Source organism: Hipposideros armiger, unplaced genomic scaffold, assembly GCF_001890085.2.
Source record: "Hipposideros armiger isolate ML-2016 unplaced genomic scaffold, ASM189008v1 scaffold_1085, whole genome shotgun sequence".
NCBI classification, from domain to species: Eukaryota; Metazoa; Chordata; class Mammalia; order Chiroptera; family Hipposideridae; genus Hipposideros; species Hipposideros armiger.
In genome coordinates this window covers 205,766-230,814 of record NW_017732435.1, presented here as the reverse complement: position 1 = coordinate 230,814, position 25,049 = coordinate 205,766, and the positions used below count along the sequence as shown (strand labels likewise).

General features: G+C 44.9%; 1 protein-coding gene across 1 annotated transcript in view; it reads left to right on the top strand.

Moving 5' to 3' along the window:
• Positions 1 to 25,049, top strand: part of GALNT2 (polypeptide N-acetylgalactosaminyltransferase 2) — a 197,305-nt gene that overhangs the window by 84,102 nt on the left and 88,154 nt on the right. Inside the window, exon 2 of the mRNA XM_019632150.1 lies at positions 15,988 to 16,081. Coding sequence (XP_019487695.1) covers positions 15,988 to 16,081 — 94 coding nt within the window. The remainder of the gene's footprint in view (positions 1 to 15,987; positions 16,082 to 25,049) is intronic.

Below are 25,049 nucleotides of genomic sequence, written 5' to 3'. Positions count from 1 at the left end.
CCAGCACGAGGGCCACACACAGAGTCATGGGGACCCTGGCTCCATGCTGCCAGGCCAGACGAGGGCCACACACACAGAGCCTGTGGGGACCTTGGCTCCATGCTGTGACCTCGGGAGCCGATGGCCCGGGGCCATCTCGGTTCTGACCGTGCAGGCATACCAGCGAGCCATAGTGAAGATATGAGTTGGAAGTCTCACGTGGAGCAGGGCCAGGTGAACCTGGTCAGCTCCAGGACACGTGGCATCTACCCCACCACAGGTGGCCGGTCCTGTCTGCAGTGGCCCTCCTCTTCCTTAATCCCTTTTCCCCAGGGTAATTTGCGACTAACATGCCGCTGGGACACCGGAATCCTGGGAAAGTGGCAGCTTTCCAGGCCCCGCCCAGCCCTGTTTGCCAGTTAGCTCTGGGCTCTGGAGGAGTTGGCCGACATGCCCTCCATTCCTGCCTTTTGACCCAGAATGACTGCCAAGAGTTTTGGAGGGTTGGGGCCGGGCTGGGGTGCGGAGCGGGGGAGGGAGTCACAGCCCCACAGGGTGTGTTCTCAGCCCAGGAGCCGCCCCATCCCCGTGTTTCCTCCTGGCTCCTGGGCCAGGGCCCTAAGTCTCCACTAGTCAGACCTTCATCTCTCCTCTCCAGGACGACCACTGTCATCTCCTAATAACCCCTCCTCACTTCCTCCCAGGGACTACTTCTCCAGCCCATCTTCCTTATCGTAGCAAAATGGTACTATCAGTATCAAGATTTTAGTATTGATAACAATACTGTTATTGAACATGTAGTATGTGTCAGACTCTCTTCCAGGAGCCTGCAGAAATCCTCTATGGTGACGATTAACCACTGTCCCCATCCTGTAGACAAGGGCCTCAGGCTTAGGGAGGGCAGAGAGGACCTATGATCACACTGCACTCCTTGTACTCACCAGTCTCATACTCTTGCAGGCAGGGCCTGACCACATACAATTAATTATCTCTGTATCTCTGCCTTCTGGCAAAAGACCTGGCATACAGTAAATATACAAAAGGTTTTTTTTTAAATGACCATGTTGGTTATATCAGAGATGGCTTCTGAAGCTCAGAAGCCCTTCTAGCCCAGCTGATGAATGCGCAGGCTCTCCCAGACCCTTTTTTTCTGTTTACCAAAGGGAATATAATATTCACATGGGGGCTCTTGGCCCAGGCTGTGTAGATGGTGCTGGCTTTACTCCACGCAGAAGCCTTTGACTGCAGCACCCTTTCATGTCATACCGCCACGGTTTTTATGTCAGCAGCTGCTGCTGAGGACTTCCTATACGGCTTCCTTCTGAGCCCTGTCTCAGTGATCGCTTGCTGCCCAGCAAACCGCCTTGGACAGGGAGGCCTGAAACAGGAGTGATTTATGACTTCTCACAACTCTGTGGGCTGGCTGGCTAATTCCTGTGTTAGCCCCCCCGGGGCTCACGTGTGTCTCTGCAGTCAAGTGACAGCAGAGTTGGCTGGCTGGTCCAAGATGGCCTCACTCACATGACCTGCAGTATTATTGGCCATCATCTGGGGTGCCTCAGCTCTCCAAGTGGCCTCTTAAGCGCCATTATCCTAGGCCAGCTTTCTTACAGCATGGTGGCCTCAGGGCAGTGTTCCAGGAGGGGAAGGAGACTACACAAGCCCCTCCTTACCTCACGGTTGCTGACATCTGATTGGCCAGAGTAAGTCACATGGCCAAGCCAAGGGGCAGGGCCTTCCACTCCAGCTCCCTGTGGGAGGCTCTGCAAAGACGTGTGGCCATTTTTAAACCACTGCAATCCATGACTTCAAGTCCATTACTTTCATGACAAATTTTAGGATTTTCACCAGAAATTCAGTCCCTTTGAAGGTACTTCATCTGGGTGAAAAGAATGCGGTCAGCTGAAGCAGACCCTTCAGAGCCTGATCTGAACTGAGACCCCGACTTGCTCACGCCCCATCTGGCCTTTGACAGATTGCTTGCATTCCTGCCGCCTGGCACAAGGCTGAGTCTCGTTCCATCTAATTCTTCCTCCTATTACTCATTTCACTTCTGTCTCTGGGAAGCTGACTTAAAATTCAAGTCAACCACAGCATTTTTGTTTGCTCATTTCCTCTATCTTGATGTCACATTTCTTTTGTGTTTCATTCAAGCTACCTAATCCCTTTTGGAAGAATGTAGGATATAAGCCTTTGTTAAGACTCACTAGCAGAATTTCTTAAAAAAAAAAAAAAATCCTAGCACCCGTCCCTTGGTTTTACTGGTGAGATTTGGAATTATGGTACTGTTGCATAATCGTGTGTACACATGAATGAAAGTGAGTTTGTGTGTTCTGCTTGATTTGACTCAAGTGAACTTTGCTGTTTTTCACAACCATGTAAGGCCGACTAACTGTCCAATGAGCTCCCGCCTGTGGTGGTTAATCTGGATTGTCACGTCCTCCCGGTGTTACGATGAGGCTCCCGTATCTGAACGCGAACTGCATCCCAAGCATTCCGCATACACTTCCTCTCATCCTCACACAGTGCAGCACCCTGGACAATGTGACTGAGAATCAGAGAGATGATACGTTTTAAAGTTTTGAAACCTGGACTTGAATCTAGTCCTGTCTAGCTTCAGAGCCAGTAGACACATGAATCTTTGGCTTAAAGAGAGAAATGAACAGATAGGTAAACATGCTCTTTGGAACTTGGCAATAAAAAGAAACAACTGTCAAAAGAGATTGTTAAAATCTCAGGCCTTAATGTGCAGTTGAGCTGAGACGCAAGCACCACTTGGAACAAACTCTGTGGAGTTGGCACATTTTGGTAGTGAGTCCTGGAATCCAGAAATTTCCATGTTCTCATTACCGTTCTCTTGGGTCTGCAGTGGAAAGAAGACTTGTGACTAGTAACTCAGGTAATTTGTGTGTGTGTGTGTGTGTGTGTACCTGAGTTTTTTCTGCTGTAAAATGGATGCCTTATAACTTCTAAGGCTGCTGTGTGGGACGGGCTCATGTTTTATTGCGAGCCTACTGTGTGTCAGATCCCCCCAGCATCACCATCATACATGTCATCATTTATAGTAAGTCTTGCAGCTGCACCATGGTTCCTGTTGCTGTGAACCCCACAGAAGGAACTCGAAACTGCCTGCAAAGTCTGAGTTCCTCCCAGCAAATCACCCTCTCCCCACTTTCCCATTGTGACTCAATGAGATAAAGGGTGTGGGCAGGAAAAGCAACCTTTGAAAGCAAATACTAGTGTAAGATTATAATCTACTGAGGTTGACTAAGAGAAGATAAGAGGAAGGATACATTTTAACTGGCAGTCCCAGCTACTGCTTAATCAGCTGTGGGCCAGGCGCATTACTCAGATGCGCTGGACTTAGTTATTCTGAGTCCCCAGGCGGGCACTGGGTCAGTCAGTCTATCCCAGAACTGGCCTTGCATGTGGACAGAGCATGGACTCTGGGCCCGTCAGAGCCGGGGTGACACTAGACATGCTGTCTATTTGGTTACATGCTCTTGATTCTGTCTTTTTGGTCTTAATTTTCTCGTCCTTTAAATGGGGACATTAGTGCTACACCTCAGAGATGCTGTAAAAAATGGCTGAAATCGCATACACACAGCTGCTCCACAGCTCCTAGCGCATAGCACTTCTCAGTCAATGGCATCTCTGTGGAGGTGGCATTACTGTCACTGTTACTTCCATCCTCCCACGTTCTCTGTTGGAGGAACAGGGGCAGTCGAGCCAGAGATGGGCAGCCTGGTGTAAGAGTGTGCTTTGTTTGATTTCTCTCTTTGTGCACATAGTTGTCTGTGAACTCAGCCTACCCTTAGGTTAAAAGTTCAGTGCCAGCAGCCGCTGTAAGCATGCAAAATCAATTTAGTCTTCTGTTGACCAGTTTCTTGGGGGGAAAACCCCCAGTAAGGAAAAGGATGGGCACAGAAAAGATGGGCCCCTCAACAGGCCTGTCGGAGCAGAACCCGGCAGTGCCAAACCCAGCCCAGCACAGCAGGGAACTCTCCGGCCCTTTCTCCAATTCCTGGGGGGTGGGAGACCTTCCTGGGTTCTGGAATAGTGCCTTGACCTCACGCCTTAAAAGCAGAGGCCAGGCTCACATGTGTTTCTAGAAATAGCTCCTGGGCCGCTGTGGATCCCCTGCCACTTTGAATTGCCTCAGGCTAGAGATGGGCCAACGGCCGTGATGCTTAATGACATGAAATACTGCATAGGTTTAAAGTTCCAACCTAAACATGTCTATGTTAAAATTTATTATTCATGAAGGTAATTTAAAAACATGACATTTTGAGAAGTAAAGACACCCCTCATCATTCTCTACTCTTAACACCACCATTTTTATTTGAGTGCATTTCATTCCAAGCTAATGCATATGGATACATATTTTTTATATAGTTATTTCACTGTATACATAAAATTTTGTCTCCTGCTTTTTCATTTAACACAGAGTTTTGCATATGGTGGTGTGATCTATATAATTATAATTCTTAATGGTTGCACAATATTCTTTGGAGGGACTGCAACATAATTTAACCAACCTCTTATTGGTAAATACTTTGTTCCTTTTTTTTACTTATAAACAATGCTGCAACATTCATGCATAAAATTTGTACCTCACTTTGGGTTAGTTCATTAGGATAAATTCATAGACATGAGATTTCTCAGCTTAAAGGTTATAAGTGTCTTTCTAGTTCTTGATATGTGGAGCCAAATTGCTTCCCAGTTGGGTTGAACTAATTTACACTCTATCCTTTTGCTTTTAAATAAGATAGTGGGACATCTGCAGCCATGTTGTATATGGAATAGTGTAGAAAACGTCCCAGCTGCTGAAGGCAGAGAATGGATGTGTAAGTGTGTCAGATCAATCAGTTTGTCCCTGACTGGGGCCATCAGTCCTGTCACAGGACAGGACACAAAGGGAAGGAGGCTCCTGTGGCAACCAACACCCCGGAACATGCCAGCAGATGTTGGGAGCTGGGCTTTCCCTGCTTTTGGGTGCAGGTCTCTGTGCAGAGTCCTGCTCCATGTCACTCACATGAGGGGCTGGATGTGAACACTCGACTCGGCTTCTGTGATCTGACCTACGAATAAATAACCTAAGAAAAGAGCTTGGAGCTGTGGAAGAAAATAGTGTTTGGGAACAGATTGAAGTGGAGTCTGGGCTCTGCTGGTCCTGCATTAGCCACCTTCCCAGGTGTTTACTTCTCTGCAAAACGGGCTAATGATGTATGACAGTGTTCTGATTGCACAGATCCTTTGTGAAAGAAGAATTTTTAGTTAACAAAATAAAGACCTTATGAGAAAAATAGATTTAGGACAACCCTTCTAGAAATCTTGGGTGATAGTCACCCTAAATGAAGAGAATGTTAATGAGAACATGGAAATTTTAAATTAATAAAATAAATGGTGTGCTGTTCCCATATACTGTTGCTCATGTTAGAACATTCAGAAAATGTCCCCCACCATCTCACTGAAATTCTCATGAGTTTATTGTCCTCGGTTGCAGATGACAGGCATCTTTCGAGGCATGCCTCACATGTTGTGTTTCTAAATGAGCCACATTCACTCGTTTTCCAAAAATCCCATGTGGGCCACCATTGCCTTACCTACTAACCATGACATGAATTACCATATATTTTTCAAACACCGTCCTCAGCCTTCAGGTTGTATAGCCTTGGCCTTGGCCTTGGCTGTGGCGATTGCTGGGCTTTGCTTGCCCTTGCCTCCCAGGGCAGCTGTCGGAAAGCCTCATCCTCTCCTTTCAATTCCCTGCTTCTTCCCTTTTTTCGACACAAGGTCTGATTTTAACTGTCCCCCAAGAGAAGAGAATTGAAATCTAACTTGTACTTGAAGCGAGTCTTTCCTCTGAGGAGCATGGGTAGTTTACTGTAAGGGGAGAACTCTGTATCCCCTTGGTGGACAGTCCCGAGTGGTGAGCGCACCGGTGCGGGGCCAGGATTCCAACCAGAAATTTCTGTCTCTGATGGCTTGCCGTTAGATAAGGGGGGAAACTTAGTTACACGTTTCTCTTTAGTTTCTAACCCCAGGCCTCCTGGGGCTCTTAGTATATAGCATTCCAGGATTCACTTCTCCTGGAGACTCTCCACCACTTTCCATAGCCGGAACTGAGGAAGGCCGGAACCAAAGTTATACTCCCTGTAGGAGCTGGGGGAGGGATTTAATCAGCGAACACGGGGTGAGACGCAACCAGGCTCGCCTTGCGGCCTGGCTCCATGAGACCAGGTGAACCTGTCTGTGCTGGTGTGACGCTGAAGTCAGGGTGCCGCCAGCACGAAGGATCTCAGGGATGATGGGGATGCCACCTGTCCCCTGCGGGCTGCTCTGCTGCCAGCTCACGCCCTCTCCTGCCGGTTTTTCCCTTATCTACCAGGAATTAGGATTTAATTTTAAAATACAATTGATTTTTACATAAGTCAAGGAGAAAGAATTTTTTGAAATACATCATTTTTTTTTTGTAAAAGAACATTTTCTAGTCGAGTTTGCTGAAATTCATCATTTTTTTAAAGCGAGGGAACCTGCTTCCACTACCACAGAACCCCTTCTGAGAAGGGGAGCTGCAGGTAAGGGGTTTTGTCCGCGACCCCCAGAGCAGAGACCATTCGGTTTACAGGAAGAAAGATGGGATCAGAGCTGGCACTAAAGAATGAGACCAAAAGTGGCTCCTCAAAGTGGCAGGTGCTCCGTGCACCTGTGGCCGTGGTTCTGTCATCCCGGGCTCTTGCCTTCGGGAATGTTTGCCGCCTGAGAGCTGTCTGGCTTCTAACCTCATTTAGAACCAGCGATGAGGAAGCACTGCCTGTTGACAGCCTGCCATGTGCTGCTCTGGGTCACCTACTGCTGGGGCATCTGTGACTGAGGAGTTTAGGATGGATGGATTGTTCTTGAAAAGAAGATTGTGGCATGCAGTAGATTGCTCCTGGGCCTGTGTCTCATTGCAAACGTGGCTTTAAAATCAATGTTTATCAAGAGAGCCACACCTTAGTCCACTGAAGGGAGAGGGCGTGAAGAGGGCATAAAGTGGCCATTTAAAATCGACACCCTAGGAGTATACAGCTGATAGATGTTGGTCCAGGAGTGTTTTATGTAATTATTATTTTATGTGAATAAGATCTGAGCACACATTTTAATCTCTTAAAAACTTTATATTTTGTAGCAGTTTTAGGTTTATAGGAGAAATGGCACAGAGCAGAGTTCCCATGTACCCTGCACCCAATTTCCCTGTTATTAACATTTTACGTTAGTGTGATCGAAGAACCAGTATTGATACGTTATTATTAGCTGAGGTCCCTGCTTTATTCAGATTTCCTGAGTTTTACCTAATGTTCTTTTTCTCTTCCAACAGCCTATCCAAATACCACATCGCATTTAGTTGCCATGGTTTTTAGGCTCCTCTAGACGTGACCGATTCTCAGACTTCCTTGTTTTTGATGACCTTGACAGTTTTGAGGAGTCCTGGTCAGGGATTTTGTAGAGTATCCCTCATCTGGGGTTTGTCTGATGTTTTCTCATGGTGAGACTGGGGTTATGGGTTTTGAGAAGGAAGACCACAGGGTAACATATGCATTCATTTGAACACATCAGTGAATGAGCCGATTCTGGGAGGGAAGGAGGAAGTTTAGGAGGCTGAGTAGTTTAACTAAAAGAGGGGTGAAGGCTGGACCCTCAAACTGGAGGAAGGCACGTTTAATGTTCTCAACGATGGACTTAATATCTAACTTGTATATTGCCTTACAGGTCGGTGGAGCCCTGTCAGTTAACATCACTTCAGTGGATAGGATAAAGGTGTTTTTAAATTTCCACGTTACATAGAGAAACCGAGGCCCAGGGAGGCAGCCCGAGTTGTCCAAGGTGATGAAGATAGACCAGGGCTGATTTGCCATGTAATACATTTCTAAGCCTTTCCTAGTTGGGTTTTGGTGTCTAGGGTCTCTGGGTTGAGCAGCCTGGGTTACTGTCGGACATTGTACCTGTATGTGACCACAGGGTTTTAACGGGAAGATTTTGACTGAATGAAGGCAGTTGACTGGCCACATGTGGAGTGAGTGTGCAGGGTGATGCTTGTTAGAAAAGTTAAGCGACAGGAGTAATAACGATGTCATCGTTGACTCCAGAGTAGGTGGTGGTTACAGCCCCCAAATTCCAAGGGCCTTGTGGGATTGCTCGCCAGTCTGCCTTTCTCTGTGGGAACACAGTGAAATAAATGAAGCCTTTAGCATTTGTGAGCAAGTGGTTATGTATGAAGCGGTCTGTGACTTTGAACCCACCATAGAAATTTGCTCCCCTGCCATTTTAGTAACACTGAGTTTCATGAGTAAGTTGGAATGATGTATGTGAAGCTTGAAGTACATCCATGAAGCCAGCGGCCCTAAACCCTGACTGTACTTAAGAGCTGCCAAGAGCTACTGGGAAAACCCCCAGGCTGGGCCCAGCCCCAGAGGCTCTGATGCAGTTGGCTGAGCAGGACCAGGCCTTGGAGAAAACCAGGAGCCTTGGCCTTTCTGTCTTGTCCCTCACTCAGGCTCTACCCAGGTCCCGATTCTTGAACCCTTCCTATATTTTGAGTCTTATCAGAGTAAAGGTTTTGGAGCCTGTCGGAGTTGCTGTTGGAAGCTCACCTAGACATTTCCCACTCCTCCAGCTTGTAGGATCAGCTCTTCCTAGTGATGCAACTGCGGGAGGGGTGCAGGGGGCAGGTTCTTACTGCTGCTTCTGCACGAAACGCGTGTTCAGAAATGTTGGAATGACTGAGCCCAGCATGGTTCTGGTCTCTAAGGTATGTTGTGTCCCCTTCCTAGTAAAATGGCCACTAGGGAGAAAGATAACATTCTTCCTCTTAAACCAAGTTACAGCTTTGAGTGGCAAGTCTTCTGTGGAAGCAGAAACCAGTCTTAACTGCATGGCTGCTGATGTTGCAGAGTGCAGGCTCTGGTTTTAAGGGAAGTTTTGCTGTGGTTTAGAGTGACCTGACCACTAGCCCACTTACGAGGGCCTCCCCTCAGCATTCTGGCATTTTCTTAGTAAGTTAAAATTAAGTTTGTCAATTTGTTAATAGATCACACACACCCTATTTAGAAAGTGGAAGTTTGGATACTGACACAATATCTCAGCAGGTTTCGTCCTCTTCTAGGAAGACCTAAGGATTTTCCCCTGTACCACACTGGTTGCCCCCCCTCCCCCCCAAGAATTAGAAACAATGAACAGTCCTTGCGGTTCCTCTCTGCATCACTTTATAGCGAGGATGCTGGATTATGTGAGGTCTTGGTGTTTAGCAGGAAACCAAGTCTACTCTTAAAAATTTGCTTTCGGAAGACAATTTTGTTTTGTGTTTTAGCTTGGCAGTGTGCTCTTAAGAAATGGGCTGTGAAAATATAAATCACTTTTTTTTTTAAATTTTTTATAGTTGAGCCATCCTGCCACCTGTTGGCAGCTCGGCCACAGCTCAGCTCGGGCCATGAATGGAACCGGTGACCCTGTTGCTCAGAGCTCGCACTCTTGAGTGACCTCTTAACCAACTGAGTCACTCGGCTGGCTAAATCACATCTTTTTAACGGATCTGGCAACCTGCCTTTTTTTTTTCCCCTCTGAACTTGAATGTTGCTGTACGGATGGTTTGTCATGGTGGTAATTCCTGAATAGTCATTAGATAATAGTGGAAAGTAGGCAATTGATGAGAAAGGAACTAAGCAGTCATTGAGATGGTATTTCTGGTAACTTAGTCTTGCCTCTTAGCATATGGTATAGTTAGCCAAAATAATTTAACAGTGACAAAATGTATTTCAGTAAGGGGTATTGAAAACAACCTATTTTCTTTTTTTTTCCACAGTGATATTTTTATCTTTGTTAACAAATATAACCTTAGCCATTTAAATTTTATGAAGGTGGTCTTTGATGATTTAGCAATATACATTTATTCTTTCTTATCTAGGTTTATGTGTGTAAGCATGTTTATTTTGGTCAGTGTTTCATAACTCAAACCTCTTACCGTAGATGGTAATCCTCTTTGTATTGGACTGAGTAAGAGGTCAGTGCGAGACAAAAGGACATTTTACAGCACAGACTCGCCTCTTTGGTGACTCAACTCTTGGACTCACAGCCCCCACTGAATAGCTGTCTGGGTACAACCGTGTTCTGCCTACCTTTGGAATATTCTTGGCTCATCTCTGCCACTGTTAAGTCTTATGGCATTGATAAATGTAGTGGTTTTAGAATATGCCGACCAATTCTTTGACAGTCCTCCTCACAAAATGTGGGGTTGAATTCCCTTCCCCTCCAATGTGACTGCTTCTAATGAGTAAAATGTGATGGTGTGACAGTGTATGAGTTCCAGGACTAGGTCATAGAAGGGGCTTGGCGTAGTTCTTTGTCCCTCTGTCTGTCTGTCTCCCTCTCGCCCTCCCTTTTGTTTCCTCTCCCTCAGATCACTTACTATGGGGGAGGCCAGCTGCATGTCGTGTGGGCGCTCAAGCAGCCCTGTGGACGAGTTTGTGGTGAGAAACGGGGGCCTCCAGCCAACAGCCATGTGAGTGAACAGTTTTGGTGGCCGCCTCTCCACCCCAGTCAAACCTTGCGATGGTGGCAGCCCTGGCTGACATCTTTCCTGCAGGCTCACGCGTGCCCCTGAGCCAGAACCGTCCAGATTCCTGACCCTCAGAAGCTGTGTGATAGGAGAGTGTTTACTGTTTAAGCTACTCAGTTTTGAGGGAATTTGTTTTGCAGCAGTTGATAACACACTGAGTCCCTCAGCCCTTCGGAGTGTCCTCATCTGGGAAATGCTGGGTTGGACTAAATAGTGCCCTGAAGTCGATGGCAACCTACCAGCTTCAGGGGCTGCTCTTCCAGCTGTCCCCCTTGTCCCCCCACATGGCCTTTCTCCCACCATTCTCTGCCCCCTTTCCTTCTTAGCACAGCCGCTCCACCAACAGTGACTGGCACTTTGTCTCTGGCAAAAGCCAAGCCCACTTTTATTTATTCTTATTTTGAAACAGAGACAGATCATACTGGGAATATAATGGGGAGCATTCTTTTAATAGTTAGACATATATTTACACTTAATTAATTTTCATAACTATCCAATAAACCAACCAATTGGATTTATTGTTTCTGAAAATGTCATTTTATTAAAAGTCATTGCTTTTATCTACTTTGAAATAAGATGAACTTGGCTGCTGTACTGTCTGATTGTGGTGGATAAATAGACATGATTCACTCATTTATTTCTACCTGACCTCTCTCCTGGCCTGACTTCATTCCATTTGTGCCTCAGGTAATAGACTGCTTCTGGTGTAAGAACAGTGTGGGCAGGGTCATGGCTTGAGGTTTTAGATTGAAAACTAACCAGAGTCAAATATCAGACTGCTTTGGAAATTCGTAGGCAGAAGGACAGGACTAATCTGCCGAAATGCCTGTTAACCAGGGAGAGGCGTCTGTGCCCTGGGTGGGGCTCTCTGCGTCTTTCCCGAGGCTGCGTGCAGATGTCCCACACCGTGGTTTAGATGGTACAGCTGAGAGGGCAGCTGCCCCCTCCCTGATTTGCCTGGCAGAGTCCTAGACCTCTGGTTAAATCTCCCAGCAGAGCTCCATTTTCGGTCAGAACATCGAGCTTGCCTGGTCTGCGTTTTCCTGCAGCGCAGGCTTCTGTGGGGCCGTCATTATGTGCTCAGTGCCAGCATCCCTCCTTTGAGGGCAGGAGAAGCAAAGCATCCTGGGAAATGACAGCGTGCTTACCAGACTGATCACCGGCTTCGAATACTCTGCAACTTTCCACCCAGCATCAAACCCCATCATTACTCCTCAAATTTCAGCAGATTATACTTGTCATTAAAAAGGGCCTGTGCATCACTGCGCCATTTGATCTAAAGGGGAAAAACACGCCCTGGATGCCAGTGGGTGCTGGGCACAGAGCCTTCTCCAGGCATTGGCACTCAGTTCATTTCCATTTTTAAAGGGAGCCGCCACTGGTATAAAGTCTCATGATGTCTGCAGATGTGCGGGGGCTGGAGTAAAAAGCTTCCACCACGGAACGGGTGAAGCTGGGAATGCCAGTCTGAGTAAGGAGGACGAGGGGTTTTTCAACTGCATCTATTATTGAGCAGCCACCTCACATGGTGCTATGGAGACACAAAAGAAATGTGTCAAAACCCTCCTGCCCTCAGAGGACCTGAATGTTTGTGAAACAGGCAGACATTATAATAAAGTACTAACTGAGTGTATCCGCTACACAGGAAGGCGAGAGCAAGCAGGGACCTTAGCCCAGCATCCAGTGTTACGGAACATAGGTGATGTACTCAGACCCCCATGGTCATTGGCAAAGCCATGGCTAGAACCCAGGGCTCTGGCTCCTGGCCAGGGCTCCTCCCGTTGTGTCCTGTGTCCTGTTTGTCCCCTAAATGTTGACGTTGCATGCCCCTAGGCCCTGTTCTTATCCTGCTCACACGCTCCCTGGAGGTCTCGCTCACGTTCACAGTAGTTTTCGCTGCTGCATGCCTTTCCAGGACTCCAGATGTGCGTCTCTACCTGTCTTCCCAGCACCTCCTCTTGGCCCCTCACAGTAACCTCAACATTTCCCAAACAGACGCGTCCTAATCTCCTAGTGCCACTCCCTTCCCCACCAGACAGCGCTCTGTGGGATTTGTCTGTGGGTTATGGGGTGTTCAGCTCAGAAACCCGCCATCCCTGGTCCCTTCCTTCTTCCTCACTGTCCTCGTCCAATCCCCCCTCACAGCTGTGCGGGTGTCCTCTCTGCACCTCTAGGACTTGGACCTGCATCACCTCCTCCCCTGGCTGCATTGCCATGATGGCCTCCTGGCCCCTCCTTTGTCCTCTTCCGATCTGCTCCCTGTATCACAGCCAAAGTGATGTTTCTAGAACACAAATCTCAAGCCTTAGAATATCTTGCCATTCCCATGGCTTCCATTTTCTGCTGTTCATTTTTCCCTCCATCTGGAACCCTCATCTCCCCCACCACCATCATGTTGCCATGCCAGGCCGCTTTGTGGCTCCCTCAGATCTCTGCCAAGGTGTCACTTCTTGTGCACAGATTTCCCAACACTCCTGCTGGCGTCCTGCCCTCCGCCCATGTAGGGCGTGTGGCACTGTGCTTGTCAGTGCCCGGGTGTGTACACCGAACCAAGGCGAAGCTGCCTGGTCTCCACCGTGTCTCTGGGGACTTTGTTAACATCCAGCAAAGGCTATGGGTGACAGAAGGGAGGGGACAATGACAGAGGTCTGGATGGGTGAGCTGTAGACCAGTGGTGGGTTTCACCCGGGCACTGTCTCAGCCCTAGTGGATTAGCAGGAATGTGTAGTGACCAGACATGTTTCAAGATGGAGGTTGATGCGTTGTTTAATCTCAGCTGTCGGGTGGCTGGAGGGGGAGCTCAGTGAGCAGAAGGCAGTGAATAGAATGACCGAGACTGGGACCCCAGGACCGATTTCCTGGGGTTCCAATCCAGCCTCATTACCTGTTTCCTGTTGCTTACATCCTGTGCCTCATCTGTGAAGTGTGTGCAGTGTCCTGGGGCCGGGGGGAGGTAGAGGGGTGGCCCTGGCAATGCTGTGTGAGTGAGGCAGTGAGTGAGTGTCAAAGAGGTGGCCCCCGCTTTTTTCCCTGTCCCTCCTCTTCATCCTCATTTTGCTCTAGGAGCACGAGGTGAACGTGGGCATTTGCAGGTTTTGACGGGGAGTCCTGACCAACGCAGCCCTCTGTGGAGGACCTCCCAGTATGGCATCCTGTTGCTGGGCGTTCATGGCATTGAGGGAATCCTGCTTCTGTGGCTTGGCCTACACCTGCCCGGGCTGGCTCCCCATCCTGGTTCATAGGGGCCAACTCAAACCTCCTACTATGTGTGACCTGGCCAAGTCGCTCACCCCCTTGTCTTTTATGTCCTCACTGTGAGTCAGTAATTATAAAACACTGGGCCTGTTCCAGGGAAGACAATGTCTCGTGCAATGCCTGATGTGTAGTAGGTCTTCACAAGTGGCACTTAGCATTACTTCCTGGCTTGTGACTGTGCCATGTCCTGGTGAGACAGCATGTCCTCGTCTGTGACTATAGCTTTGGGGTGATGTGGTTGTTTGTGGGGGAGGGAGGGTAAGACTACACGTTGACTAGTCTGTCTTGTGTGTGTGAAGAAAGAACATGTATTTTCTGAGAAAACGTTGGTGCAGGTGTTTATGTGGTGAGCACTGCGATAATGCCTTGATCCTTACATGTAGAAAAGAAGACTAAGGTCATGGGCCGCACCAGCAATGTTCGCTTTTGCATTTATTCAAGTACAAGGTTAAATGGTTAGATCCATTAGCCAATGTATGTAGCAGGCCAAGTGCCGAGGGGAAAAATTATTAGGCACAAAATGCTCAAGCAAGCTACAAAATGAAGATTAATAATGCTTAATTAAAAGCCTCACAGTGTGACTCTGGTAACTGCTGTACTTGCTGGATTTAGTACCCACAGGTTATTTCCTAATGGCGGAAAGGCAGCTCGTAGGCTCAATGCTCTCTCACACATTTGCCGAGATTACCGCACAAATCATTGCCGATAGTAAATTGAAAGTTTATTTATAACCAAATAATCTCAAAAGCCAAATTATAAATGTCTTGCAAAAAATTTTAATTGGGACACCAATGTATTTTAATACAGTTGTTACCATGTGGGATAGGATCTTCAAAAGTCACAGCACTTGGGGTACTTGAAGGCCTGAGAAAGGCCTTGTGACAGGGGTGGGGCTGGAACCAGACAGGTGCAGGGTGGTTCCTGTCGCCAGCCCTGGTCTGCAGTGGGGTCATCCTCCTGGGGTGCCCCCTCCCATCACTTCACGTGGCCCTGAAGGGAAGCCCGGCTGTATCACTTCCCTGCAGAAGCAACTCAAGAAAAGCTGGCCTCCAGAGGGAGGAGGCTTAGGAACAATTTTTCTTTAATTACTGTAGGTTTGGGGTAAAAATGCAGATTGTTAGCAGAGCAAGTTACCTGTGGGGGGAAATGTGTGATGTGGCCCAGCCCTGAAGGTTACCATTCTTGCAACTTTCACTTTCCATTGTAAAGAGTCAAGTGTCCAGTGGTCAGCTTACCACTGTCCTTGTCCATCTGGAGGAATGCTGGTTGACCATCCCACACAGACAGATCCAGTGGGGTCTGCCTTGAGGGAGGGCTGAAGGCTGTCCCTGTCCTGGTAGCATCTGTGCAGAGAAAGGGCCAGTTGAAAACGCTTGGCTCTCAGAAGTCTGTGTGGGTAAATGACTAGCCAAGGGGGTATTTCTGATTTGGGTTATGTATAGAAACCTTTCTTATTTTATTTACAGGAATCAGATTCCAAGTGGTTGAAAAATATATTTAGCTCTCTGGTCATGGAGTTGTTATTTAGTTTGATTTAATATTGATGGAGTAAATTGTGCAGATGAGTTGAATAAATTCTGCCAGAGCTTCTATCTTATTTTGGCTTCACATTAAGCCCTTAATTCGCAGCTCCATGCCACTGGCAGTCCTATTAGAGTAAGCCCTATGGAACACTCGGAGGGTCCTGTCCCCTCCCTCCACTGGTGTTTGGTGGAATTAAACAAATCTGGTCTTAGGGCATCTTGAAACCATCTAAGATGTCTGGAGAGCTGCTCTGATTTTAGTGGCTTTAATTTAAGCACTATTAAATTCTTTTATTTAATCCACTTTCCCTGCCTGCCTTCCCCACTTGCACAGATCCCCCAAAGCCCTGGCAGTTTGCAGAGCATCTCTTTCCTGTCGATATGCGATACAAATATAAATGAAGAGAGGCATGCAGACCCTCCTCACTCAGAACAGGCACCCCACCCTTTGCTCCCCAGGCTTCTCTTACCACCTAAGAGTTCTGGGATGCGGGTCCCCAAGATGGGAATTCTCCGTCACTCATCCCTGCCTCCCGGGGTCACTGGCATCATAGGACCCAGTGTTGATTGAACTGATGAGTGAAGGTGTGCTTGAAGAACCAATCGACTCATCTGGTGTCTTTGTTCCCCTAGGAGGACTGGAGTGACATTGACCCAATTAAAAAGAAAGACCTTCACCACAGCAACGGGGATGAGAAAGCACAAAGCATGGAGACCCTTCCTCCAGGTACTGAACAGCCCACAGGGCCAGTCAGCCTCGGGCTGGTGGCTGGCGATCGGGAAGCCCTTCTGTCCACTAACTGAATGAGCTGAATGTGGTGTTTGGAGCGTGTCGCCTGTGGGGTAGGGAATGCATTTCATGGGGCCTCTGGGGACACTCCTAGAGCAATGTTTTGCTGACTTCCTTTGGGCCAGTTAGTGGGGTGGTCACCAAAATTTGTTAAAAGAAAAAATAGAATGAAATAGGAAATATAGGATGGTATGTATTGGTTCACAAAATTTTTAGCAGACTTTATTTTTTAGAGCAGTTTTAGGTTCACAGCAAAATTGAGCAGAAACTATAGAAATTTCTATATGCCTCCTGTCCAACACAGGCACAGCCTCCCCAACTGTCAGTGTCTCCACCAGAGGAGACATTAGTCACCATCGACGAACCTACATGGACACATTATCATCATCACTCAGAGTCCCTCATTTGCATTAGGGCCACTCTTGGTGCTGTGCATTCAGTGACATGTGTCCACCATTAGAGTGTCACACAGAATAGTTTCACTGCCCTAAAATCCACTGTGCTCTGCCTGGTCACCCCTTCCTCCCCCACAACCACCGTTCCTTTTACTGTCTCATGGTTTTGCCTTTTCCAGAATGTCATGTAGTGGGAATCACAGTGTGTGGCCTTGTCAGATTGGCTTCTTTCACTGATAATGTGCATTAAGACCCCTCTACCTTTTCATGGCTTGATAGCTTGTTCCTTTTAGCGATGAATAATATTCCACTGTCTGGATGGACCACAGTTTGTTTATCCATCACCTACTGGAAGGCATCTTGGTTGCTCCCAGATTTGGGTGATTATGAATAAAGCTGCTGTAAATATCAGTGTGCAGGTTTTTGTGTGGATACAGTTTTCAGTTCATTTGGGTAAATACAAGGAGTGAAACTGCTGGATCATATGGTATGAACATGTTTATTTATTTATTTGTCTGGAATATGTTTATTTTTGCAAGAAACCGCCAAACTATCCACAGTGTCTGCACCGCTGTGCATCCCCAACAGCAATGAGCGTTCCTGTTGCTCCACGTCCTCATCAGCATTTGGAGTTGGTGGTTTTGATTTTGGCCATTCTAATAGGTTGAAGTGGTTTCTCATTTTAATTTGCGTTGCCCTGATGACAAATGATGTGGGGCATCTTTTCACATGTTTATTTGCCATCTGTTTATCTTCTTTGATGAGGTCTCTGTTCAGGTCTTTGGCCCATTTTTCAATTGGATTGTTCACTTATTGTTGAGTTTTAAGAGTTGTTTGTATATTTTGGGTAATGGTCCTTAATGAGATATGTTGTTTGCAAATATTTTCTGTCAGCTGACTTATTATCTCATTCTCTTGATAGTGTCTTTCCAGAGCAGAAAATTTTAATTGTAATGAAATTTGGCTTTATCAATTTTTTTGTGGATCATGTCTTTGATGTTGTATCTAAAAAGTCATCCCCAAACCCAAGGTTACCTAGATTTTTTTCTGTTATCTTCTAGGAGTATTACAGTTATGTGTTTCATGTTTAGGACTGTGATCCATTTTGAGTTAATTTTTAGAAGAGTGTAAGGTCTGTGTCTAGGGGTTTCTTTTGTTTTTTTATTCGTTTTTACATGTGGCTGTTCAGTTCTTTCAGCACTAGTTGTTAAAAAGAATGTCTTTGCTCCATTGTGTTGCCTTGGCTTCTTTGTCAAAGAGCAGTTGACTATATTTATGTGGGTCTGTTTCTGGGCCCTCTATCCTCTTCCATAGATCTATTGGTCTGTTCTTGCCCCAATATCATACTGTCTTGATTACTTGAGCTTTATATTAAGTCTTAATGTTGGATAGAGTCAGTCCTCCAACTTTGTTCTTCCCCTTCAATATTGTGTTGGCTATTCCGGGTGTTTTGCCTTTCTATGTACGCCTCAGAGTCAGTTTTTTGATATCCACAAAATCACTTGCTGGGATTTTGATTTAAATTGTGTTGAATCTAGACATCAAGTTGATATAAGCTGCCCTCTTGACAATATTGAGTCTTCCTACCTGTGAACATGGAATATCTCTCCATTTAGTTCCTTTTTAATGTTTTCATCAGTTTTATAGTTTTATTCATGTAAATTTTGTCCCTATTTTGTTAGATTTATACCAAAGTATTTCATGTTCAGGGTGCTAATGGAAATAACATTGTTTTTAATTTCAAAATCCACTTGTTCATTGTTCATATATAGGAAAGCAGTTGACTTTTGTATATTAACTTTGTATTCTGCAACCTTGTTATAATTACTTATTAGTTCCAGGAGTTTTTTTGTTGATTCTTTCAGATTTTCTACATTGACATTCATGTCATCCGTGGACAAAGACAGTTTTACTTCTTCCTTCCCAATCAATAATACACCTTTTCTTTTCTTATCTTACTGCATTTGCTAGGACTTCTAGTACGATGATGAAAAGGATTGGAGAGAGAGGGTCTGCCTTTCCTTGTTCCTGATGAAACCGACGTTTTCACCATTAAGTATGATGTTAACTGTAGGTTTCTTGTAGATGTTCTTTGTTAAGTTGCAGAAATTTACCCTCTATTCTTAGTTTGCTGAGAGTTTTTATCATGAAGGGGCATTGGATTTAAAATGTTTTTTCTGCGTCTATTAATATGATTGTATGATTTTTCTTCTTTAGTCTCTTAATGTGATGGATCACATTAATTGATTTTCATATGTCGACCCAGCCTTGCATACCTGGAATACCTACTTGGTCATGGTGTATAGTTCTTCTTATACATCGTTGGATTCAATTTGCCAATATTTGGTTGAGGATTTTTGCATCTATATTTGTAAGAGGTGTTGGTTTATAGTTTTCTTTTCTTAGAATGTCTTTGTCTTGTTTTGTTAACAGGTTAATGCTGACCTCCAAGGATGTGTTAGGAAGTATTCTCTCTACTTCTGTCTTCTGGAAGAGATTGTAGAAAATTAGTATAATTTCTCCCTTAAATGTTTGGTAGAATTTACCAATGAACCCATCTGGGCCTGGTGCTTTCTGTTTGGAAGGTTAATAATTATTGATCCAATTTCTTTAATAGATATAGGCCTGTTAAAATAGTCTATTTATTCTTGTCTGAGTTTTGGCAGATGGTGTCTGTCAAGAAATTGGTCCACTCATCTAGGTGATCAAATTTGCAGGCAAAGAGATGTTCGTGGTGTTCCTTTATTCTCCTTTTAATGTCCAAATCTGTAGTAATGTTGTCCTTTCATTTCTGATAATTGTAATGTGTCTTCTCTCTCTTTCTCTTAGCCTAGCTAGAGGCTTATTGATTTTTATTGATCTTCAAAGAACCACCTCTTTTTTTTGTATTGATTTCCTTTTTTTCTATTTGTTAGATATCTGCTCTAATTTTTATTATTTCTTTCTTTCTGCTTACTTTGAATTTAACCTGCTCTTCTTTTTCTATTTTCCTGAGGTGGAAGCTTAGATGATTGATTTTAGGTCTGTCGTCTTTTCTCATTCGCAATTCTGTAAGTTTTTCTCTAAACACTGCTTTCACTGCATTACAAACATGTTGATAAGTTGTATTTTCATTTAGTTCAAAATATTTTCTAATTTCTTTGAGATTTGTTCTTTGACCCATGTATTATTTTGAAGTACGTTGTTTACTCTCTAAATATTTTGGAATTTTCCAGCTGTCTTTCTGTTATTTAGTTTTACTTTCATTGTAGTCGGAGTGCAGACTATAATAGTGGCTTCATGTTTTTTCTTGCAGTTCTGTCACTTTTTGTCTCACGTATTTTGATGGTCTGTTGTTAGGCACATAGCCAATAAGGAGCATTATGTTGTCTTGGAGAATTGACCCCTTTATCATTATGTATTGTTGTTGCTTCTCCCTGATACCTTTCCTTGGTGTGAAGTCTGCTCTGTTGTCTTTTGATTGGTATTATAATGGTATCTCTTTCTCTATCCCTTTACTTTTAATCCATGTGTGTCTTTACATTTAAAGTGGATTTCTTATAGGCAACATGTAGTCAGTTGGGTCTTGTTTTTTTTTATCTGCTTTGGCAATAGCTGTCTTTTCATTGGTGTATTTAGACCATTGACATTTAAAATGATTTATTAATATAGTTGTATTAATATCTACCGTATTTGTTACTCTTCTATTCCTTGTGCTTGTTCTCTGTTCTTATTTTTGTCTTCTCTTTTTCTGCCTTTTGTAGTTTTAATTGAATATTTTATATAATTTCATTTTTCTCTTTTTTTACTTTTTTAAGTGGTTGCTCTAGAGTTACCAATGTACATTTAGAACCAATCCAAATATCTAACTTCAAATAATACTATCATGCTTCACAGCACAAGTATCTTATAACAAAACATACACATAATATATATAATCCATACATAATCAAATACATCTTGCTATTATTATTTTGAACGAAATGATATCTGTTAGATCAATTAAGAATAAGAAAATTAAAGTTGTTACTTTACCTTCTTCACCTGTCCCTTCTCTGCTTTTCTTTCCTTTATGGAGACCTGTGTTTCTCACCCATGTCACTTTCCTTATCTCGGCAGGGCTTCTTTAACATTTCTTCAAGGCAGGTCTGCTGGTGACAGATCCCTTCAGTTATAGTTGTCTGAGAAAGTCTTTATTTCTCCTTCACTTTTGAAGATGAATTTCACAAGGTAAAGAATTCTAGGTTGGCGATTTTTCTCTCAGCCCTTTCAGTATTTCATTGCACTCTTCCTGGCTTGCATGGTTTCTGAGGAGAAGTTGGATGTGATTCTTATATTTGTTTTCCTAAAGCTGTTTTTTCCTTCTATCTTGTTTCAAAATCTTTTCTTTATCATTAATTTTCAGCAATCTGAATTTGCTATGCCTAGATATAGTTTTTTTGGCTCTTTATCCTGCTTGGTGTTCTCTGAGCTTTTTGGATCTGTGTTTTGGTGTCTGACATTAGTTTGAGGTAACCTCAGTCATTGTCACTTCAGATGTTTCTTTTATTCCTTTCTCTTCTTCTTCTCCTTCTTGTATTCCCACTACACATGTGCTGCACCTTTTGTATTCTGTTCTGTTTTTTTCCATCTTTTTTTTAATCTTTGCTTTTCAGTTTGGCCATTTCTGTTTTTGTGTCTTCAAGTTCAGAGATTCTTTCTTCAGCTGTGTCCAGTCTGGTATGAGTCCATCGGAGGCACCCTTCGTTTCCTTTGAATTGTTTTTGATCTCTAGCATTTCTTTATGAGTCTTTCTTAGAATTTTCATGTATCTGCTTATATTATTCATTTGTTCTTCCATGTTGTCTACTTTTTCCATTAGGGCTCTTATTAACATATTAATCATAATTTTAAATTCCTGGCATGGTAATTCCAACATCCCTGCCATATCTGAGTCTGTTTTTGATGCCGCTTTATCTCTTGAAACTGTTCTTTTTTTTACCTTTAGTATGCCTTGTAATTTTTTCTTGAAAACCAGATATGATGTACTGGGCAAAAGGAACTCTAGTGAATAGACCTTTAGTGATGTGGTGGTAAAGTGTGGGGACAGAGGAAGCATTCTGTAGTTATATGGGTATTAGCCTTTCAGCGAGCCTGTACTCCTAGCCTGTGGTCTTCACCAGAGCGTCTCAGTGTTTCTTCCACTTAGGTGGGCCAGGATGGCCAGAATCAACTGGATGGGTATTTCCCTTCCTTCATGTGGCAGGCTAGGGCAGGCTGTAACTGGGCACTACCTTCCTCCAGGTTGGGTAGACCCTGATAAAGCCCAGTGCATTAGATACTAGTAGAATAGGTGCTCTTGAAGGCAGGCCTCATTAAGAACAGAATGTCTGGTCTGTTTCAAAATGATTCCTTTTCTCCCTCTCTGCTGGAAGCAGGCGGAGATCTGTCTCCACTGTGAGAAACCTGGTTAGGCTCCTGGAGAGAAAACCCACAAAAGTGTGGGGCCCCCTATGACTGGCCCCCCTGGAGTTTCTACCTCCCAGGCTTGTCCACAGTGAGTCCCCAGCGGTTCACCCATCTCAGCTCAGGTTTCCTCTTCCAGGCTCCAGTTCCCACAGAGGTTGCTACTCGGTAAGCTGTGATTTACCATGGTCACCTGTTGGTCTCTCCAGGTTTTGGAGTAGCAGTTTGCCCTGTGACCTCGCTTCTTCGAGGGATCTAAGGAGAATTGTTGGTTTTTCAGCTAATTGAGCTTTTCCCTTGTTAGGTTGGAGCTTCTTACATGCTGGACTAGAAATTGGAAGTTGGTTCATGAAATTTTTGCTTTGATGGCAACGAAGAGTTTATATATTTGTGTTTCTTACTGGGTTGGACAAGTATCACCCCTGGGAGTACAGGCCCTCCTTTGTCTGTGCTCTCCCAGCTGTCCAGCTCCACTGCACATGGGAGTATGCTTGTGTTGTGTCACTGTGTGTCCATGTGTGTGCACATGTGTGCATGTGTGTACTTGTGTGCATGTGTGTGTGCGCGTGCATTTGATGTCTCTGTGAGGTTGTCCCTCTCTTCTTCTGTAACTCCTGCGTGAGTCATGGAGCCCTGGGTCACAGTTTCTTTCTATGTAAAACAGGCATGGTCCACACAGGAAGGCATCCAAATAGAATAATTAGCTGATAAGCATTTCTTTATTATAATAATAGGATGTAATTCCACTGTGTGGGTTAATGAGAGACTTCCTATGGGTTATCTTCTATTAAAAATGCCAGGTGTTCTGTGGCTTTTAAGGCATATAGGGAGAGGGAGGGAGAAACCATCTTTAGGACGTATACTCGATGAGACTGTTAACATACTCTAGTTAAGTCAATTGAGTGTGGCATTCACCCTTGCTTTCATATTCTCACTGTAGTACAGCTGGATTTTTTACCTTCAAAGAGCTAGGAATGTAGTGATCATTCTCTTTTTAAGTTATTACTGCTAACTTTTGATGTATGCACTACACTGTTTTATTTTCCAAAGGACTTTCTCTTCCTTTTCTGTGTTGTAACCATTTTTTCTTACCAAACCAACATCACATGATTTTATCCTTTAGAAATTATTTTTTCATGGTTAAGAAATATATTTTCCCCAAGAATGATGAGCACAGCCAGAATTTTGTGGTTTGCAAGTGGTTCCACTGGTCACCTCACTTTCTACTGTGTAAGTGGGGTGTTCAGAAGCCCAGGGGCTTCTATGTCCTAGGTGTTGGACTGATGGGTGGGAGGAGTTGGCACCAAGCCAAGGACAGGAGTCTGGTGTCTTTCAGCATGGTCGCAAAACCACTGGCAGATGAAGGAGCCAGATCTCATAAAGCCGTGATGCCCAATAGCCTCTGACTTTTTTGGCCACACACCCTTTGAGAAAATATATTTTGTTTTGAATATAGGTTACCCTTCCCCTATATATGTTAAAATACTCATAAAGTATACCCATATTACCATACTAATCTATTGATACATTCTAAAGCATGTTTTAAACAAGGTATTATAAAGGATTAGGGAAAAGAGTTGAAAGTGTCTACTGTCTTCTTCCTGTACCCCAGAATATTGTCTTTATTTGGCCCCACCTTGGGTTGGCCAAGACCACAAAAGCCCAGATTATCATTGTACCTGAATTTCTTGTCCCAGCCACTCTTGTTTGGGGTAGAATTTGGAATTTCAATAAAGTACACCAGCAGAGTGGCTGTTGCACATGGGAGGCCCAAACGCTGGGGTCCTGGCCTTCGTTTTGTGTTGGGATCTCTGCCTTCTATGTTCAGCAGTAAATTCCTGGGGCTGGAGATGCCTAGAAGGGCTTGTGAGCCACATGCAGGAGCAGAACCCAAGTGTGAGCACTAGGAACTGATTTATAAACAACCCAGATCCACAGGGTTTGCTTTTTAGAGACCCACGATTTCTTCACCAGGCTCTTCCGTCAAAACCCAGTCCATACAGGAAGTCTCAGAATTGGGGTGAGAAATCTGGTCGGCATCCTTTTTCAGTTTTATTTATTTGGACCCACTGTCATCAGGGCAGGCCGGGCGTGGTTGAAATGACTTGCTTTTGCCCTCACTCTGGTCACACTGGCCAGCAGTCCATCAAAGCGCCCTGAGCTCGGATCACTTAGAGAATCTTACATTTCCCTTTCTAGAACTACCTCCGCGGTCACAGCAGCTTAGAAGTCAGGCAGTTCCCAGCAAACCAGCTCAATAAAGGAGGGAGCAGTGGTTCTTCCTATCAGGTGGGCTCCTAGGCCTTGCACAGCAGGCTGTGGTCATGCTCTGGGGAACAGTGCTGCCAGCCCCCCCAGCTTTGGGGACATAGCAGCTCAGCACTGTCAGGTTGGACAAGCTGGGGAGGAGCTGCAGGACCCTGGAGCTCCTGACCTATTAGGGTAGCACAGTGCACACCCTCTTCCGGTTTCTTTCCCATTTCTGGAATCCTGGGAGAGAAGAACTGGAAAGTGAGAGCGTCTTTGGGAAGCATGGAGGTTGAGGACAGGGTCGATGACCTTGGAGCTCAGCACTGCCACCAGTTATCTGGCTTTAGCGAAGTCGATTTTCTTTTCCTTTTATGTAAAACAGACCCTTTCTAGCTCCAAGGGCCCTTGATTCTATTGTTTTAACTCTCCATCTTTCCGCTTCCTTTTCCTCTCTCCTCCAAGATTAGGCTCGCTACCTTACCGTCTTCTAGATGGGGTGAGGACATACCTTCATGTCTCACCACCCTTACCGGATTCCGTCCAGATCCCATATTCCCTGATTCCATGAGCAGTGCTTCTCCAGCATCCACCTGGAACCACTGAAGTGCTTTTTCAGTGTTGTTTATAATAGTGTGTTTTTTCACTTTTTTTTTTTTAATCTGTTGGAAGGAGATGAATTTCATCTTTTTTTTCCTGGGTGTGGGGAAAGCTCCTTGGTCTGAAAAATTAGCTTCTCCCAGCCATTCTCCCCTCTGCGTCCTCTCCTCTTGCCTCCTCAGCATCTCTGCCTCTGATGGTGAGACTAGTTGGCAGGATAACGGTGATGCGGTAGGACC